This window comes from Ostrinia nubilalis, chromosome 8 (genome assembly GCF_963855985.1).
Source record: "Ostrinia nubilalis chromosome 8, ilOstNubi1.1, whole genome shotgun sequence".
NCBI lineage: Eukaryota > Metazoa > Arthropoda > Insecta > Lepidoptera > Crambidae > Ostrinia > Ostrinia nubilalis.
This window is the reverse complement of record NC_087095.1, coordinates 13,459,650-13,480,509: the sequence shown is the minus strand read 5'-3', so window position 1 is coordinate 13,480,509 and position 20,860 is coordinate 13,459,650. Positions and strand designations below refer to the sequence as shown.

The 20,860-nt window shown below is 36.3% G+C and overlaps 1 protein-coding gene and 1 long non-coding RNA gene across 2 annotated transcripts in view; both read left to right on the top strand.

The window, feature by feature from the left end:
* Nucleotides 1–20,860, top strand: part of LOC135073989 (uncharacterized) — a 102,409-nt gene that overhangs the window by 58,375 nt on the left and 23,174 nt on the right. The window contains exons 3-4 of the mRNA XM_063968274.1: nt 16,731–16,759; nt 19,591–19,627. Of these exons, the coding sequence (XP_063824344.1) occupies nt 16,731–16,759; nt 19,591–19,627 (66 nt within the window). The remainder of the gene's footprint in view (nt 1–16,730; nt 16,760–19,590; nt 19,628–20,860) is intronic.
* Nucleotides 8,401–9,567, top strand: LOC135073996 (uncharacterized). The gene is made up of 3 exons (XR_010257734.1): nt 8,401–8,929; nt 9,115–9,251; nt 9,337–9,567. It is a non-coding gene; the product is annotated as an uncharacterized LOC135073996 (long non-coding RNA).

The following is a 20,860-nucleotide window of genomic DNA, read 5'->3' as shown; positions in this document are numbered from 1 at the left end:
CATTTGACATCTGTCAAATTTGACTATTGGTTATTTTAACTACGAATCAAAAAACTAGTTATTAATGTACCGTTTAAGTACTAGGGTTGCCAGGATGCGCTAATTCCGGGAAAAGGAGTAATAACTTATTGGTATGAAAGAGGACATTATAAAACCTACCGTGTGTCCAGGTATGATTTTTAGACTGCCTTTAATATTTTAAGAGCTTTCAAACCATAACAGCAACTTTTATATTTAGACTAAAAAGTAATTTCATGTTGTTGCTGAACTTTAACTTTATGAAAGATAAAAAAAACGTAATTAAAATTTCTTAGCGATTAGAGTCGCTTCTCAAACTAAATTTTAAATAAACAACTTGAAAAAATCGAACTGCCTAAGATGGAAATTGAACCCACGACCTTTCGCTTGCCGGGCGCTGCTCTACCAACCAATAAAAAAATCGCAAATATTCGAGACATTAAAGTGAAATGACTGAAAACGGGACAAATTCCGTATTTACCGGACTTTTGGCAACCGAAACCACTCAATAGAAATTTCACATTACTGCAGTTAAGCAGACAACTTCATTACAGGTAAAGTGCTTTTGTACCGAGCAGCTGAAATAGCCGTTGTTTTTCTTTGGTGACATTTTCTCTCGTATGGCTAATATTTATTCTGGCGGTTCATCTCAGAGCAGACTTGTACTAAAGTATCGATATTTTCAAAGCATTCACTCTGAAATCTACTTACGATACGAATACTCTTTGTGAATATTTCTTGCTATATTAAACTAACAAAGCATGTCAACATTGTATAGAACGCTGCATTGAGGATAAAGGTGCTGAGAGAATTTGTGCATTCAACCAACGAATGGGGCATCTTTAGTGATCGCGCTGTATTACTGGAAGCCCCATAGCAACATATGTGGTGGATTGAAAGCTTCATTAAGGAAGTAGATAGGCAGCGTAAATTTTTCTTCATACCTATGCAGATTGTTCTATCTATATCCAAACCGATATCGTGACGTGGTTCAAAAAAAGTCATTTTAACTGTTTAAAATTATGCAGATACATACTATAACGGACGAGTAAAAATATTACGAATATAAGAAGAGTTGACTAAACTGTCAAAGATTATTTAGACAGCTTTTAAGAGGCATTTACTTTTGGAGGTTGTCGACCCCAGTTTTCAGATAAACATTAGAAGGCTCACAGGTTCAATCGAAGTGACATTTAGACGTCTCAACTGACCACAGGGAGTTTGAGAGAAAGAGAGCTGAATCGAAAAAAGATTGAAATATCTCAGGAATAAGTGTCAACGATGGCTGAAGCCAAAGCTCCGGAGAACAGTTACTGTTCAAACATTTAATCAGGGTTCCGTTGGCTCTTAGCAAACAAGATCGAGGAAATGCTAGTAATAATTTATGCAGTAGTCACTAGCGAGATAGAGCTTGTATTTAATGTTTGGTTTTAATTGGTTTTTTAATGATTCCTTTTGAATATCCTTTTGAATATCTTCACTTAATGAGGTACTCTAGTAGTTAATAAATGATAAGTTTATCGTACTGCTTACTAACGAAACTTCGGGCGTCTGCTATTTCTACATAAGTAATCTACATACATCATACACGTTCCCAAGAGTCAATATACGGCAGCTGGTTTATCACAAAACGATGCCTAACTAGGTATTCAACTACCTTTATGTATGTTCTTGATAAAACAGCTTAGGTACTGCTCGTGTACCTTCACCTCCACTCTAAGCGGTAACCATTGTGCTGATGAGGATCCATTCATTCATTCTTCATTGACGCTAAGTGCTGGGTACACTGTCGTAACTCATGCCCGCACACCTATTCAACCAGTTCACGAGTTAAGAGCGCAATCCAGATCAAAGCAGCTTAGGTATATAATATAGCTCGTGTAACCTCACCTCCACTCTAAGCGGTGACCAATGTGCTGATGAGGATCCTCCTATTGACGGGAACACTGTCGTTACTCATGCCAACGTATTCATGAGTTGCGACGCAATCCAGATTAAAGCAGTTTAGGTACAGTTCGTCTGCTCGTGTAATCTCTTCACCTCTTAAGCTGTATTGTGCTGATGAGGATCCTGCCATTGACGCTAATTGCTGGGAAAACTGTCGTAAGTCATGCACGCGCACGCGTGATCTATTCAACGAGTATATCCACGATTTGCGACGCAATCCAGATTAAAGCAGTTTAGGTACAGTTCGTCTGCTCTCTTCACCTCTTAAGCGTTATTGTGCTGATGAGGATCCTGCCATTGACGCTAAGTGCTAGCAACACGGTCGTAACCCGTAGCTCATGCATTACGCCGCAGCGGGGCGCACGCGGCAATGAACTTCATTGCCGACGCTAATGGACTTTGCATGTGGACAGTCACAAAAATGGACTGGTTGTGATTAGCAAATGGACGCTGGAGTGATATGACAGTATTGCTTCCATATAAAACATGAAGGAATTTGAGCTGGTGAAAAACTTAGGGAGCAGTGGTAATCAGTTGCGTTGTTTTCGTGTACGAATTCAAGATACTGCTAAATCCTGATCAACAGCTAGTAGTTTTATATCTGACAAATAACAATCCGCTCCAAACAATAATTTTTGTTTTCTCTAATTATTGCTAGATTTTGGTAGAACCCACGGACAGTTCACAACTTTAGTAAACGGTCCCTCTAAATGGTCTCCAAAGTTATTCCCAGTTGATTTTAAAACAATAAACAATATAGTCAAAATGAAAGTTAAGGCAAAGAACAGATTTCATTGACCCTTAGTCAATGAAATCTGTTCCTTGGGAAATGTTTGTAACAACTTTTTATAAGTTTAGTTTCGGAATATATTAGGATCATGTAACCCGCCGCGACCACAACTCCGTGGAGAAAATTTATGTTTACTAACATAACGCCTGTTGAACAATATTTCGCGATTTTGTTACGGATTACTGAAGTCTACCGCCCACGTAAGTTTAACATCGGTGAGCACATTGTAATATTTGCTCTATTGTTTGTACATAAAGTAGCTTTTTTGCTGGCTGGAGATAATGCAAAATATTTTCGTAAGTCGTGGGCTCATGAGCTCATTAGATCTGTTGCCAGATATTCAGCACTTTAAATGGTGTAAGCTTATACCGATCTTCTTATCACACTAATATTATAAAGGCGAGAGTTTGTGAGTTGTATATTTGTTACTTCGTCACCTCTAAATGGCTGGAGCGATTTTAATCTGGTATATAATCTGACACCCTGGATTAACACATAGGCTACGTCTTACCGCGGGTAACACCGCGGGGCACAGCTAGTCTAATCTAATCTTTGTATATCTATTAGTGGTTTACCTATCAGATTGAACTCAAAGGGATTTTCATTTCTTTCAATATAAACCAATGGATGCGTTGAACACAAGCTATATATAAATTGTACCTTTAATTGCGGAAAATTAAGATAGAGTGAAGTCTTTAAAAAGATAGTCACCATCGTCTCTTATCGCCCTCGATTCTCGAGCAACATTATCGGTAGGTACCGAAGTGTAATTTAATTGTTTCTGCTATATAATTGAACTCCACTGTAATATCCTGTTCACGTCAAGTCAAAGGACATGATGAAACAGGAGCCGTAGAAGTGAACTGTAGTCGAGGTATTCCTGTGCTTGAAACTAATTACGAAGTAACTTTGCGAATCGATTTCTTGGAAAAGGCTGATCAAAGTATGTACATAGTAGAGTAGCTAGCATCGTTAAATTGAATTAAACAACATAATATTTTAAATATTGACAAAGCATAATATTTTAAAGTTTACTTTTCCTTCAAATCAAAGCTTGTATTACTGTGTCAACTCCATTCCATTTAGCAGAAACGCTTTTTAGCCTTTTAGAAACTGTGCGTCGGCAGCATTTTAACAAAGCACAGGACTATACCTTACAAATTGTTTTTCCAGCTGCGGGCTACACACACAAGAGAAACTTGGAAAATGATATCCCTACATTTCTTTGAGCCTTTTAGGCACTAAATATGTTCCAAGGCAGAGCGAGGGTTTTATAGGTGGCGAAAGCATTTCATAAGGGTAGATTCTAGCGTCTCAATATTGATTCTCTCTGATAGCATATGCCAAAAATAACAAAACTGTTGAACTTTATCGCTATGGCCTTAAGAGCCAATATGTAAAGTTATTCCTGTGTCAGATCGCTCATTGGATTCCGGTCACGTACCTTTGGCGTAATAGAAAATAACTTTTTAGCGTAACTTTCGCTTTCCAAGAAGTATTTAAATGGAACGGCTGGTGAATTTTGTCCCACAGGGGAGTAATGGTGTCAAAATTCATTTAGGGATGGCTTAATAGTATAAAATATTTACGTTATTTTCTAGGTAAATTGACTAATCAAGATATTGTTACTAACATTGTTTATTGAAGTGACAGTAACATTGATTGAATTACTTGCTCTATTTCCTCTGAGAGTATCTTTGAACAAACTATCTTTTGTTCTTAATGTCCAAAACTGTAGGAATTCTAATTGAAAACCCTAATTTGTATCATTATTAGTCAAGAGGTGTAGGTAATAGAAATCTCAAGACTACAAAAACCAAAACGAGATCGTACCTAATACAGAGTGAAAAACGGGTGAAGTTATTGTGTCTGTGTCACAACTTTTGACCTTCGTTCGTTTTAGTCAAATGACGTCCACTGCTGGACAAATACCTCCGCCAAGGATTTCCATAACGACCAGTCCTGAGCTGCCCGCATCCAGGCTCTTCCCGCGACCTTCACCAGATCGTCGGTCCACCTAGTGGTAGGCCTGCCTACGCTACGTCTTTCGGCCCGTGGTTGCCACTCGAGAACTTTTCTGCCCCAACGGCCATCGTCTCTACGAGCTATGTTCTCCGGCCACTGCCACTTAATTTGAGCAATTCTGCGAGCTATGTAGCTAAGTAACTTTTGACCTCTTGCTTATAATTCATATCTCAACTAGAATACTATTTTTATGTGCTAAAACTATAAATATGCCAGTACCTGTACCAGGTATCGCTTGAGTTGTTCATTTTCCTCCCACTGGATTCCTTCGCACTCCATTATCCCGGCTAATGAATATCGATTAACTAGCGTCCTTTGAGTGAAAAATAGACAGCCATATTGTTTACTGCTTGTACAGGCAATAGCACGTCAAGCTAAGCACTGTCTTATGTAGTCGCAAAAGGGGCGAGTTTGCAATGAAGATGTGTCTGTTGTCAACTGTACTTGGATTGGCTTTTTCTTTTTTCTTCGGTATTGAAACAGCGGCTGCAACTGGTTGCTTCTTCATCGAGCAAAGGGCGAGAGTAGAAAGGTCTTAATATCGTAACGATCATAAAACAATACTTTGAGAATACCTCAATCTGTAGGTATTTCATAAAGGGTCCTATAGCCCGTCTTTTTAGTGTTAAGAAACAAGTCTCAGAATATGGTTGTTATAACCAATTAGTATGCTTAATTTAGCAATTAATGAGCAGTTTGAGATTTCAATGATCACACATACGAAGTAAATTGCGGCGTAATTGATAATTAATTTGGCAATGAAAATAATCACGAGTTGGAACTCGGTCTATTAATATACCTTGGGAGAGGGTATTTGTTCAGGCTGTGTGCCCTCGCTAAAACAGGGTGGTTTAGAGGGTTTCTGAATACATTTAGTAGCCTTATGTAGGTATGTCCTAATCTAAATAGTTTAATATTAATTACCAGGTGGAGAGTTCAATGTTCGGATTACATAGATATTGTAAACTGTGGCATATTCGATAACTAATTTTCCAATACGTATTTACATGTACTCGTATGTAGGGGAGAGGCCGAGGTGAGTTGTAACAGATGAGAGTTGAGATATTGTCGATTTTTTTTAACTTATTAACTACTGGTAACAGTGACATAGCCCGCAGAATCGCTAAAAGCAAGTGGTAGTGGGCGCGGCACATAGCTCGTAGAGCTGATGGCCGCTGGGGCAGGAAAGTTCTTGAGTGACGACCACGAGCCGGAAGACGTAGCGTGGGCAGGCCTTCCAGTAGGTGAAGGTCGCGGGAGGTGCCTGGATGCGAACGACGTAGGACCCGGAAAAATCAAAAAAATCCAAATCAAAATCAAAATTAAGGCACTTATGAACGTCAAAATATAGTAAATAAAAAAAAGGTAGCCCTTATGGGGCGCTTTACATACATCTTTGTGGAAATCCTTGGGGGAGGCCTTTGTCCAGCAGTGGACATCTTTTGACTGAAACGAACGAACAGTGCGCGTTTTTAGTACCTACTTACAACAACAAAGTCTCGAGCTACCAAGTACCAAATGCGCGCTGTTGCAAGCCCAACTCGCAACGCTTTCACAACTCTCCTTGGTATCCCCTACCTACTTGAAGCTTGGAACTCTGTCTATTTATATCTTTTGGAAGACGAAGTATTTGTTCAGGCTGTGAGCTCCCTGTTTTAGAGCAAAGCAAATGGGGTACTTTTATTTAAAACAAGTTTCGCCGTTTATTGGATTCCACTGGTCTATTTTTGGAAACCAATTACTTGGCAATTATTTGTGTTTTGTGCCAATTAGGTACATCGTTTGAGTAGCTTTGACTGAAATTTTATTTCAATCTTTATTGGTTTTGCTATCCAAAGAGGAGTTTTGTATGTCTTTATGGAATTCATCACTGAATTTGGTTAAGGCCAAAAGATGTAATAGTAATGGATTTTTATGTTTGAATTTATTAATTTGAGTGTCAGAAAATGTGTAAGAATACACAAAAATCCAGATAGGTAGATACGTAGACTTGATGACTAATTTTTAGAATACAATTTTACTTCATGTACGAGTAATTGGTCCAACCGTAAATCTTGTCGTTGTTTTATAACATTTTAAACCGCCATTAATCTTGATTATTTACTAGTAAATTATAATTACAAACAAAATACCCTGTTGACCTTTGTCTCTCATCATGATATTCACGATGGCTACGTGATCAACATGTTAAGCTGATTGCCACGCCAAAACAGGCTCTATGTCGACTACTTATGGCCTAATGGCCTTTCTAAATACGGATCAGTTTCAGGAATTTGGTTTGTGACAATATTACGATAGCAGGGTTTTGTAGGAAACTGTTCTCAATAGGACAAGATTAAGCTGTGGTTTCATCACAACACCATTATCGAAGTTATTATTGTAGTTTCTAACAATTGCTTTGAAGAGGCAGTGATGACGATACTATAGAGTCAGTTAGCTATCTAAAATAATGATTTCATTATACAAGCCTTATTTCATGAGGATTGAAATATTTTCACTTCTGCATGAATCCTTTTATTCGTGAGTTTATACAATTTTGTACATAAAAGTTTACTGTTTACCAAAACCCATAGCCATTTTAATACATGGCTGAGTAGCACAACCCAATTTTACCTTACCTATAACCGGTGCTATTTGTATGGAGTTTGACAGATTTTTGACTTTTGTTAAAGTTAAAGGAAGATGGCAACTCAGCCTAAATAATAAAGCTTTTTTTGTAAAATTTCATGAGATGAGAGCAATACAATTTTTTGAGAGCATCCAAGAAAATTATAGGAATAGCTTTTTTAACATTAAGACCTTACATTAAGTTGAAAGTGACATGACAAGGTTCTCCAGATTAAACAATATTATTTCTCCAGATAAGAAATACCTAACAAAAGCTATGATGGAAAAAATATGTCATTCAGTTTAGCGCGTGTCAACAGTTCTGGCGGCCCTTGGAAATTATCATAATGCTTTATTAATAAGAAGTCTAGACATCAATTTTATTTGTCGCCATGCGGTTCTATAAATATTAATTGCTCTCTTATGGGATAATTATATTATTAAAACCGAGCCAATGTTAGTCAGATTTCTTGAAGCTAAAATTAAGTTAAATATTAATATAACTCCCACAAGGTGGACCGACAACCTCATTTAAGGTAGAGTAGGTAAGGTGCTGGATGCAGGCCGGTACCGACTGGTCATTATGAAAATCATTAGGGAAGGCCTATGTTCAGTAGTGGCCGTCCTGTGGCTGAAATGATGATGATTAAGATTATCATAACTAGAAATAATTAAAACGAAATAAACTTATACAATCAGGTAGACTTAACATTCTGCCAATATCGTTCGTTCGTTTCAGCAAAATGACGTCCACTGCTGGACAAAGGCCTCCCCCAAGGTTATCCAAAATGAACGCATCCAGGCACGTCCCGCGACCTTTACCAGATCGTCGGTCCACTTAGTAGTCTGCCAATATAACGTTCTAAAATTGGAATCCGCAATCTAAAAGTAGACCCAAGAAACGAAATTAATCACAGACTAAAATAGATAACCATCTCCAAATGGAGCACGTAACCGTAACGTTCTGAATCTAGGTCGGGCTGAAACTTGACTGTCAAAGTTTTACTTCAGTGCCTCTACCATGAGTTGCCATCGAAAACTTGTATTCGTATACTACAGTCGATAGAGTTTAAACGTGGATCGATGAAGTTTGCATTAAAATCATACCATGAGTTCAATTACCGTATACTTTACTCGCCAGCGATAATTCGATGGTTTTTTGATGTCATGTTGGTGAACATGTTAACGTATCCAACTTCACACTCTATGAATGGATGAATGAAAGAACGAATGCCGCTCCTTTCTAACTATATAGAAAAGATAGAGTAGGAAAAAACAAAAATGTCAAAAATAACAATGCAAAATTTAAGTGTCCTAGAACAGTGCTTAAAGCTGAATTAACATGATGATTTTAAATTTGTATTGTTTATTTCTTGTCATTGCGACTTTGACGCAGCTGTTGTCATGACAACAGATAACAAAACATGTTTTGTTGAAGGATTATTGATGAATAATTTTCCACAAAAAATTGGATTTTAACCACGATAGGAAAATGAGAACCTGCACCTATCCGTGTAAACCGATTGTAGAATTTATGGAAAGGTAAGTTAAGTAAAAATAAACATACTATGTGGTGGAGGAATTTCGAAATTAAACGAGTAATTTTGAGCTGGTTTTTTTGGAGAAATACAACCTTTCCAGCATAACTTCCACGTGCCTAGCTAAAATTCAGTAATGTGAGTGCTAGATTTATATTTTCTAGATACAATAAAGTTGTTTTTCCATAGATATGGCGATCTGAGTATGCCCACTGAAGGGCCCCAAAAGAGCCAACAATAGTCAACGGTGGGTGGAACTAACGGACACGCGAACGTGAAATGCTGATGCCACCGGCGACACGAAAACTACTGAGAAATTGAGAAAAGTGTGTATAAATACCTACTACTTTATTCATTTTGATTGCTTTTATCTTATTTCGTCATTATTATTTGTAATGTTTATTTGTTAAGGTGTGGAGTGACTTTAAACAGCAAGAAGAAGGCAACTCGCATACACAGAGCTGCCAAGGGAACACTGGACTGGTGGCGGTCCAGGTTCTTCCCTGAAGCCAAAGGATTTAGAGCAGAGTGCTTGTAAATAACTACTTGTAAATTAAATCCATAATAAAGACCTAGGGTAACTGGATGGATATACCTACCTTATTATTGTAAAACTTAAGATATTATAATTAATTAAATACATTATATTGTTTTAATCTTTCATGGTCACTAAACATACATGGTAGCAATCTCGTCAGTAATAATAATTAAGTAAATACATATCCTACAAATATCCTACTTAATATTAAAAATGCGAAAGTTTGATGTCTGGATGTTTGTTACTCTTTCACGCAAAAACTACTAAACGGATTTTGATGAAACTTTACAGTATTATTGTTTATAACCCAGATTAACATATAGGCTATAATTATGACGATCTGTGACAAACTAAATTTCACGCGGACGAAGCCGCGGGCAAAAGCTAGTTGAAAATAAAATGATTAATTTTTATTGACTATTTATTTCACAAAACCTAATACATAATACACAGACTGATTAAAAACAAAAGTAAATTTCAACTTATGAAAATACATATTCATTGTCGGATTAGCTTTCTATCATGATCTCGTAAGGCTGCGTTTCCACCAGAGATGTGCGAGGATGCGTAGCGAAGGATGTGTTTGTAAAGAACCAATAGAATCGCTTCATTTACCTCGCCTCGGTCAGCACATCTCTGGTAGAAAAGGCTCAGGCTGTACAACACTAATGAGCATTTTCAAATGCTACACATTCTCGTACGACACATTTTCCTCGCACAGCTTTGGTGGAAACCCGCACACATTTTCACAGCACAGCTAGACATCTTCGCACGACACAATTCCCTCGCATATCTCTGGGAAACGCAGCATCCTCTCCCTCCCCCAAGGATCTCCACAATGTGCCCGCATCCAGGTTCTTCCCGCGACCTTCACCAGATCGTCGGTCCACCTAGTGGGAGGTCTGCCCACATGCTGATAACATGTTCCATCGTAATAAACTTCTTTCCGACATAATTTAATAAAGAAAACACCTAAAATGACCTAAAACCACAATTTTATTTTGCTTTTCACGTGTCAATAAGCCAGTGAGTTACGTTACTGTGACAGCTAAGGTATTTTTCGATGACGTCTTTGAAAATTGCAACTCATGGTAAGTTATTTGTATGAAACTAAATAAAAACTTTAGTCGCTATCGTATTCATTTAGATAGGTTTTTTACCTAACGATTTGAGATGAACTCATGGTAGTGTTTTTAGTTTTGCTGTGGTTCAGCTACTAACCGCTAGAGGCGCTGTACAATTTGCCATACATTTTTTTACGCCCTCGATAGCGAGATGCTCGGTAGGTAAACTCATGGTAGAGGCACTGTATCCTGTTAATCACTAACGCAGTTTGCACCTAACAGTTAATTACCAACTTCATCACTTATACCTCTGGGTTGAAGTCTTTGCCAAATACGATTACGCGTTTTACTTGCCCTATTAAAATGCAAATAAATATATGAAATTTTGTAAGGATAGATAGATGGATGGTTTTCTTACTCTTTCACGTAAAGACTACTAAACAGATTGAATCGAACAAATTCCATACAAAAAGCAATGGTTATTTTTAAAGTTAGGTGGTGCAACTCAGCCTTAGGTACCATGTCTCCTGTGGATGTCTTTATACTCAATCAAAAATGTCAAGGTAGGCAAAAATTATTCATACCTTCTTGTTTTCTTAAACCAAAACTCTGTTACTTCCTGCATTATGTATGTTCAAGGTTCGCAACCTTGTTTGTATTTCGTGTTCGAGGCGCCGCCGTTTCCCCTTCAATGTCAGGTCTGATCCCCGGGGCATTAAGTCCGCTAAGAGACACGTACTTTGTAGAGCAATGAGAAATGAAGACAATGTTGATTAAAAGTAAGAACTGTTGTTCTTTTAAGCTTTGCTAGCTTCCTGCTCTGTGCAGCTAGCACGAAAAACTTTCGAGTTTGAATCGTTTGCGCATTCGACAAAATTCGATACTCAATCTTCGAATTAAACGATAATGTAACAATTTTGACTTTCAAAATAAGTTTCGAGCAACCATTTCTCATACTTCACTTTACGACACGTTCACAAGGGCGCTGTTGTAGATTTGAATACGCAAACGATTCGAACTCGAAAGTTTTTAGTGCTAGCCGTACAGGTTTACGAACAGACGACGGCACGTCAACGTAACCACTGTAGGTTCTTGTGCAGTTATAACAGGGGCAAGTTTGCAACAAAAATGGGTATGATGTGCTGTGCCTGTCGTGTGTACATCTCAACATCATCATATCAGCCACAGGACGCCCACTGCTGAACATAGGCCTCCCCCAAAGATTTCCATCAAAATCAAAGTCAACATTTCTTTATTTGTATAGACTACTATATAGTGCTTACAAATCGTCAAATATTTTGCTCTTAAGGAGCCTCTACTACATGTCTCATAATCTTTTTACCCTACCAGCGCTTCGAGACCAACATTTGGCAAGTGCTGAGCAGAAGCGCCGCAACAAACTCAGTCACCACTGTCTGCCTGTTAATATTATACGAATTAAGCTTACAAACGCTTATACGAATGGGTATACAAAATTGCGTTGTATATTAAACAAGGTAGTGACGTGCTAATATCTAGACGCTATCGACGCGATCCGTACCGCTCGGTTTACAAAGTTACCTCATCTTACGCTATATAAAAATCTTTAATATTCTCAAATTGGAGAAGTTATTTCAAAATAATAAATAGGAATTATGGGTTTCTTATGCAACCTACTGTGTGAAAAACGTAAAAAAAAATATTTTTAGTCGCGAATCTATAACAAAGTTACCCAATGACACAAAAGGGCGTAATTTATAACACTATAAGCATATTGAATCCAAGGAGATTGGAGTTTACTCTGACCTCGTCCTGTGATCACTGAGCAGCTCTTCAATATCACTCTTAATCCATGGGGAATTAATTTCGATAAGCAATATATTTTGATTGCTTTCGCCTTGTGAGATGGGAAGGCATTCTTAAGTATCTATTTATTTATTTGCTTATTACCACTTAAGCAGTTATTCTTAACAGATAAATTATTATCAGTAGCTAGTTTCTTAAAGAGGACAAACTTTTTCTTGGAATTCATCACCAAATTAGGAGTAAAGTTCTGTTCTTCGAATGATATAAGCACATACTGAAAACAACATTACTACTACTGACTAGAACGCAGCTGTTTGAGTATATACAATATTATACTTGTGTAGGAATATACTGTACCTAATGAATTTGGATTTGTTAATGAACATACAGACTCATATTCCGGGAATACCGATCATACACGCCTAAAATCATATTTACGTAATATCATCATAATTACTATTAGCCTTGGCCCATTTGTAGGTGGTCATAGTGCGAATTGACCTAAATACAAAATTGCTACAGCCTTGCACTGACCTGTGAATATGGAGCGGTGAATATCCGAATAGTAAGGGCTCGTTTCAATGGCACTTTTTCCTTTTAGTGTAATTAACTCGTTGAGTATACTCACATTCTCTCTTAGTAAATAAACACAGATAAGAGGTATTTAAACGGCATATAAAAGCTTACGTAGATAAACTAAAACGATTCCAGATTTTATTACTAAGGGGTAAAAGTGTAAAATGAAAATGCTTTAGCCGCTTTTGCGCCTAGTGGTTTGGTGGTTTGGTACCTAGCACAAACATAATAATTACAAAAACTACGAGTAGGTATTAGTAAGATTTACACTGTGAGGTTGGTATAAATAAAGATATTCGTTTGGAACTGTAATCCACTTCTCAATATTGCTGGATTACAGTTTATATTGCAGTGTTAATTTAGTTACTCCAACACCTGCAAGTAAGCTTACATAAAGCTTTTAATTTAGATTACAATTATCCTCACAGAATGGCGTGTCGGTCCATAATTGAAATTTATGACGTGAGAGGACAGAACCCTAGTCGGGCAGATCTCCCCAAATTTCACATATTACGGACTCTCCCCAGGTTGAAACTCACATTTTACAGTTCAGAGAATGGCAAGATTTGACAATAATTTAAAAGTAATGGTGCGACCCAAAGTGAATAACATGCTTATAATTTCTGATGTCTGCGAATGTGGGAATTTTCTAAAGAATGTAATCTATTTTCCAATAGCGGAAGGTGCCTTTTTAAATTCATAAATAGTAAAATTTTATTAACTTAGCTACCTACCTGAGTAGAAAACAGACTCATAAGGCAAGTATTCTTAAAGTAGTTTGCATTGACGTAGTATTTTTTTTAATATAAAAATATTCGTAATGCTTTCATCATTTGGCAAACGGGAATCTAAATGAACGTTACGGCTTTTGTGCCTTATCTTGAATTTATTTCTGTTTACCTAAATATTTTGAGCTTATCTGTTGTGTAGGCGAATCTATTGTGTTTCGATGATATAATCTACTTATGAAGCATAACGTGGAATATCGGACGCCTGATGGAAGGGTCGATAGCTAGGGTTCCAATAAAGTTTATTAAGGTCGGAGAAATATATGAGCAGTATTTTAGAAGAGTTTTTTTTGTTTGACTTTATTAAAACATCGCTAGAGCTTCTTACAGCCTTTGACAATTTATTAACACTTATAATTTTTTTTTATGCATAACAAGGCAGGTATTTGACCACAATCACACCTGATGGTAAGTGGGATCTACATTCTACAGTCTATATACAGATCTATTGAAGAGGTACAGTGATAAATTAATAGTAGGCTAATAGCCGTTTCCACCATCCATCCCTAATTTTTAAGTGACCCCTTCACTTAAAAATTAGGAATTGATGGTGAAAACAGGCATAAGTAGGCCAGAAACCTAGGGCTTTCAGGGGGTGATTTAAGGTCATAATGTGTGTTACAACAATAACGAGGAAGCTCTTGGCCTGCATCTCACCTCATGGAGAGTTATGATCAATCCAACGGTGTCCTCCCGGAATCCTCAACCACAGAGGAACTGGCTCCAACTCTCCAACTTCCGGAATACAACAAAATGAACTAGGAACAGAAAATCAGTACAGTATTTTTTATACTTTTTTGATACAACAGCAAAAAGTATAATTAGAAACCCCAGCGATAACGTTTAGTCCGTTTATCTTCATAAATATCAGCAACCGGGTTAGTCAAACAGCCTCTCTGAACAATTTTATATTTAGAATGAACAAAGCAACGAAAATAGGTTGCCGATTTTGTTTCACTTTTACATTTATTTTATAAACACTTTTATTGTTTTCTGTTAACAACAATTTAGCGGTCTTTGTTCGGACGTTGTTATTAACAAAGATTATTCAGGAAAGTTATTTTTAAATTGAATTGTAATAATGTCCACAGTATCATCTCTAACGCTGGCTGACAGCCTGAACTGAACCCACACTTAGTCATATAAGAAGGTATTATTTCGCTTACTTGGATAGGTTTCCAGGGATATTTATTAATAGCTATGTTTTGCGCCAATCTTGTACGCTCTACTAGCTTCATACTTCGCCTACGTTGATTTCGATTATAATAATAACATTTATTTCAGACGACAAATATATCCATATGTGTGAGTAATGTGGCTTAAAAACGATTAAATATTAACTTAAAAAGTAGTCTTGTATTAAAAACACAGGATACGAGTAGCATAATTATTTTATATTCAAAGCAAACTCCGCACAACAATCCATGTAGCTGGATACGAGAACATATGCTCGTTATTTACACGAAAACTTGTAGGTATTTCAGTACCCGTGGGCGTTGCGTTTATGTTGATACAACTTTTGTTTCCGAAGTTTGAATTCTTCAGAGTTTTCGTGAGTGGGCGACTTGGAAAATACTTTCTTTAGACGTGTCATTAAGTGTGAATATCATAAAATAATCAATCTTTCATCAAAAGCGATTATTCGAGCGCTTGTTTTCTTAAAAGCGTTTCTTACTTTACCATTCACAATAAAATATTTAGCTCAATTTTACATCGATACATTTACAGTATTTCTTTCAATCCTGTTTTTTGTGTTCGGTGTCGTTTTCACAGGTCTTTTGCTGAATCCAGTATTAGTATAGCAGTATAGGGGATTGTATCAATGCTGTGAAATAAGTGCCGAAAGCGCCCAATTAGGTATACAATTCGTAAAATCGTTCGCAAAAAAACGCAAATACAAAATTGTTTCAGTTCAGGTTTCACTCATTGACTCTATCGCTTGGGGTTTTCTTTTAAGTAAAAGTAGATACTTGTGTTAGAAAACAGCTCTACATACAATGATTTATGTAGAATTATTATACAGCTACAAAATGTATTAAGCAATTTTTCTGAGTGGTCGCAAAGCTGTAATTGTATAAAGGCATATCGATAGAAAAGTCGATAGTGGCCAATATCGGTCGCATAGATGTCATTAGCCAGCCTTTGATGTTGCGATACACCAGCGATGGCTCGTGTAGGTGGGCTAATCGAATTCCTGTGAGCACGGCGTGACGTCATAATGTTTTACAAACAGTTGCCGCTGTAATTTGTGATATCTTGTGGCGGTAACGTGGTTAAGGATTAATTTTCTTTCTTTGATGAAAATTCCTTCCTTATTGATTGCACAAACCGTAATGAAAATTGTGATATCTCCGTGGCCTAGTGGTTAAGAGATGGGCTCTCTTGGATTCCTGGTTTGATCCCAGATGGAACACACTTTTAAAATCACTAAGCTTTATGTTGTTTCCAATTTTGTTAGGAAATTGTAAACTTGAGTTAAATAGAAATAAAGTTAAATATCTTAAGCCATCTTGGCGAGTGGATCCATAATAACGATTGGCAGGTTTTCCCCAAAGCTTTCACGAGCGAAAAATAAGCTTAATACAATTGATCGCATCAGCTCCCTTGTCTGGCGATAGAAAATATTATACCTAAGTTTTTCGGCACACCTAATAAATGTTATTCAATAATATTTCTCAACATTACCCCAAACAAGATTTAAGTCTATAGGTAGGTATATGAATTGTGATAATATGACGCTAAATAAAGTATTTAAAAACTAAAAAAATTAAGCACAGGCTTGATTTTGTGTCTGTCTGATTCTAGTTATAAAATCTTATAACTATAAATAAATAAATCTTTTAAAATGGATAAACATTGGAGCTGAAATTCAGTTACTGGGACGTGTAAAAAGCCTTGAAAAGAGTTTACATGTACCATACTTACTAATAAAGAATTGGAATAATAATATGTGTTTGTGAGATTGCTTTATGGGAAAATGTTACCTAAATTGTTGTATTTATGCGTTTAATTTTCCAAAATTATTTCCATTAATTTCTATTTTATTTGTTACAGGTGTCGATGGCAGACTGGATGGAAAGTCGGTAAGCAAACAACACTAGGGCATGTTACAGAAAAAAACAAAATCGTTATCCATTCATTATCCATTCTTTAGGCACAATTTCAATTATTTTTTTCTAAGGTAAAATAAAAAGATTACAACTCAATAACAAAATTAGGTTTAGCACCACTATAATTACATATATTCCATGAATTCAGCTAGGTATATTAATAGAGATGTTCTTGATACGGGCGCTAGGTGAGGTGAATCTACATAATTAATAATATGCCGTATTGCTGTCTATTAAAGCAGTTCTAATTTAGGTTCACCGTATTCCCAGATCCTTTGTTTAATCTGTTGATATTACTGAAGACGTATCCAGAGACATTCTAATATCTTCCCGCTGAATCTGAATAGTTCGCTAACAATATAGTCTGATTGTACAGAAGGAATTATTGTCACAATAGGAATATTAACACTCGGGTTTTATTGACAAATCTGTAAAGGGAATTAAATTGTATGTTAAGATTTAAACGAAACTAATTTTGAATAGCCTTAAAGCTATTACCTGCCTTTAAATTACAATAAATTTAAGATTTTAAACTTTCGCGTTCCATTTTAACTAAAATAGTAAGACACGGGTCTTAACGCAACGTTTATTAATGAGTTACATTATTTACTCACGGCTTGACGTTTCGGCTGCGATGCTGCAGTCGTGGTCCAAGCCGACTGGCATACATAACTACTACTGGAGTACATAATGTAACTCATTAATAGTTGCGTTAAGAGCCGTGTCTTATACTTACATCGGTTCAAGATAGTCGAGACCGATAAGTGCAATTGCGACACAAATGCTGTTCAGGATATACTTCACCTACTCAAAGAATGTCCACGTTTTGCCCGGCAAAGAGTACAGCACATGGCTATAATTATGCCAATACCTTAAAGTTAACCCCTTTGAAATATCGGACCTGTTAAAGAGGGAAAGCGCCATCCAATCATTCGTCCAATTATGTAAATATATTGTAAATAATTTAAAAGAATACAATAGTACGTAAGTTAAATTTTGTGCAATAAATGTAAGTGTACATAAAGTATATATGATAGGTATTTAAATTTATGTATATATTAAAACAAAAAAAAAAAAAAACAAAATAAAAAATAAAAAAACAATAAAAGGAAAAAAAAATAGAAGAATATACCTAAAAGAAAAGAACTGCTGTAAAATGCTAAGTTCATTTGTAAATTTAAAACCTTGTACATAAATAAAAATAAACGTCTATAAAGTATGGAGACTACAAGTTTGCTCGTAGACATTAGCGAGAAACTACCACCACTTGCTCTAAAAAGAATACATTATTGATTTCATACTCAACAAATTGTTTTGTCTGAAACCGAACTCCGGCAATTTCAGCCGGAGATTAAAAAAAAAAAAAAACTATTTTAGTTACATTATAAATGTGTTCTTTCGACTGTACCTAGTCTGATTCACACTTTGACACTTGCGGGTTATGTCACTAATTACAGCAGTTAGATAAATTACAACATTTGGTTTCACAGGCAACGGATAAAGATATCTGAAAGATAAAGTCATTGCCAACAACTAAACTTATACAACTTATTTGTCACATAACTTCCTGTTTGAAACTTGGTCGATTCTCAGATGAAAAGACACATACGTACGAGTACCTAATGTTAAATAACTTTGTGTATTTTTTCTAGTTTTGTTTGGATGTTGCTGGTTTGAGTCAGCCTAATTTGACAAAAAATAAATAAGATTCCGAGCACTGGCCCATTTATTGTCCCGAAGCAGTGGTAGGGTTAATAACGTGTAAAAGTTCTTTTTAAAAGCCTATTTGAGAAAATAAATGAGTTTTATGACTTTTTTATGAGCACAATATTTTGCTATTAAATATTTAATACTTTGGAAATACTAACTCTATTTTGGTCTCAGTTTTGAATATTTTTTAGAAATTATTAAACAAGTGACTCTAAAATACAAGTTTTAATATTCCTAGCGCAGTATCGTCACTTTCCAGTATGCAAATTCTGTTTTATTACTTGTTGCGAGACTACGACCCGGGTAATTCATTTACTTTCAGCAATGCGAAATTTCAAACGCTTGGTACAAGAGATAGTGAATTTAAAAAATGCTTTGACAGAAAAGGCGGAGTGTTTGCGCCAAATTCTAAAAACGAGAACGCGTGTGAATGTGAAGTTCCTTTTTTGGGCCTGTTTCACCCCCAGCTGTAATGTCTCTGATAGCTTATAAGGAACTTATCTGTTAGATAAACTTTAGCTCTTGGAAATAAAGGTATCGATGAATCAGCAACCTTTATTTGTTACATTGCAATATCACCTATCTGGATATTTATCAAGTACCTAAATGACACTATAACATAAAATTAGAATGTTCGTTTAGAGTTTATATCAATACTAGCTTTCCGCCCGCGGCTTCGCCAGCGTGGAATTTTGTCTGTCACAGAAAACCTTGATCGCGCGCGTCCCTGTTTCAAAAACCGGGATAAAACTATCCTATGTCCTTTCCCGGGACTCAAACTATCTCTATGCCTTTCATCAAAATCGGTTCAGTGGTTTAGACGTGAAAGCGAGACAGACAGACAGACAGAATTCTTTCGCATTTATAATATTAGTATAGATAGTATAGAAGTATAGATAAATATAGTTTATAAATATTTAGTGTTAAAACTAATTAACCATGAGTGTCCAATAAATGAAAAAGAAGAGCAAAAGAATGATGCAAATTAGTTTAAAAAAAATCTGCGATATCGTTATAAAATTGGAAACAAACTTATAAATTGCTTAGTTAGTTATTTGTTGGCAGGTTTTAATTGGACCGTTCGTTTGTTCCAGGACGTACCGGTGGAGCAGTTAGAAAAACTCAAATTGGGTGAGTTGTATTTATTTTTTGATATGAGTTACTGTGCTAGAAACGTTTGTTGTACTCGTACCTACCACGTTTTAGTCTTTGTGTTTTTTTTAATCTCTGGGGGATAAAAGAAGGGCAGTGATTTAATAGTGGTCTACATAAATATGTATGTTGGCTACATTGGCTTAGGCTGAGTTACGCGACCTAAGTTTAACCGTAACTATAATGAAGACCGGTGTATTTTGTATGGAGTTTGACAGATTTTTGACGTTTGTTAAAGTTAAAGTAAGATGGTGCAACCCAGCCTTAGTGCGGTTCGCTTACCGAAATACGATGCCAGAGTTCGCAGGTACGATCCCCAATATCCTTTATTCCACGCTAAAAGAAAATAGTATTTTTTATAAAAAATAGTCAAATGAAATGGATACCGTCGTGTCGATGTATGTTTTCATTGGTACGGACTATTGTGTGTAGTTTTGTATAAACCCTCGACTTTTCCAAAATCCTAATAAGCTAGCATTCACATATCTACTCTGTATACAATCGCTGTCAGCAACAGTCTTCCCAATAAACCTGTTTGCTGTCTCTTTCAAGCAACAAAAGAAAGCAATTATGGGGTCTAATAGGAAATAGAAAAGGGGCAATTATCAATTATCTCAGGAGTTCTTATAATTTCATTCTTAGTTTTCTCCGAACCCCGTTCTTTTCCTTTCTAGGATAAAAATAATAACTTGCGGCTTGGAGTAGGCACCGGGTGGTGTGTAGCTTACACTTCACAATTCACTTACACTTATGACACATGTCACATATAATAACTACATCTGTCAAATTTTAATATAGCTTACTCTACCATCACCAATCGGCTTATGTGCTAAGAAGACGCAGCAGACGAAACTCAGTTACTTAATGTGATAAACGTAATCCTTCCAAGTTCCTTCTATATTTTCTTTAAGTAGTTCGTAGGTATTCTAGAAAGTCTATACAAGAGCCGAGTGCTCTAGATTCAAATATTAATGTGCAAATGGGCCCGGCATGAGCTTGTGATTTATTCAGTAATCTTCCCTTGTTGAGGGTCTGAGTGACGTTTAATTAGTTATTAATAGCTTCTTGTAAGTTGCGGATTCAGTCAGAGACTTTGTACGAGTAGAGGCATCGGACGTGTTAATAGAACGCTTCAGTAGGTACAGTCAGCGCCAAATTGTTCGTGACACCACAGAATAATAATAAGTACTACGTACAGAAGTTTTACTTCGT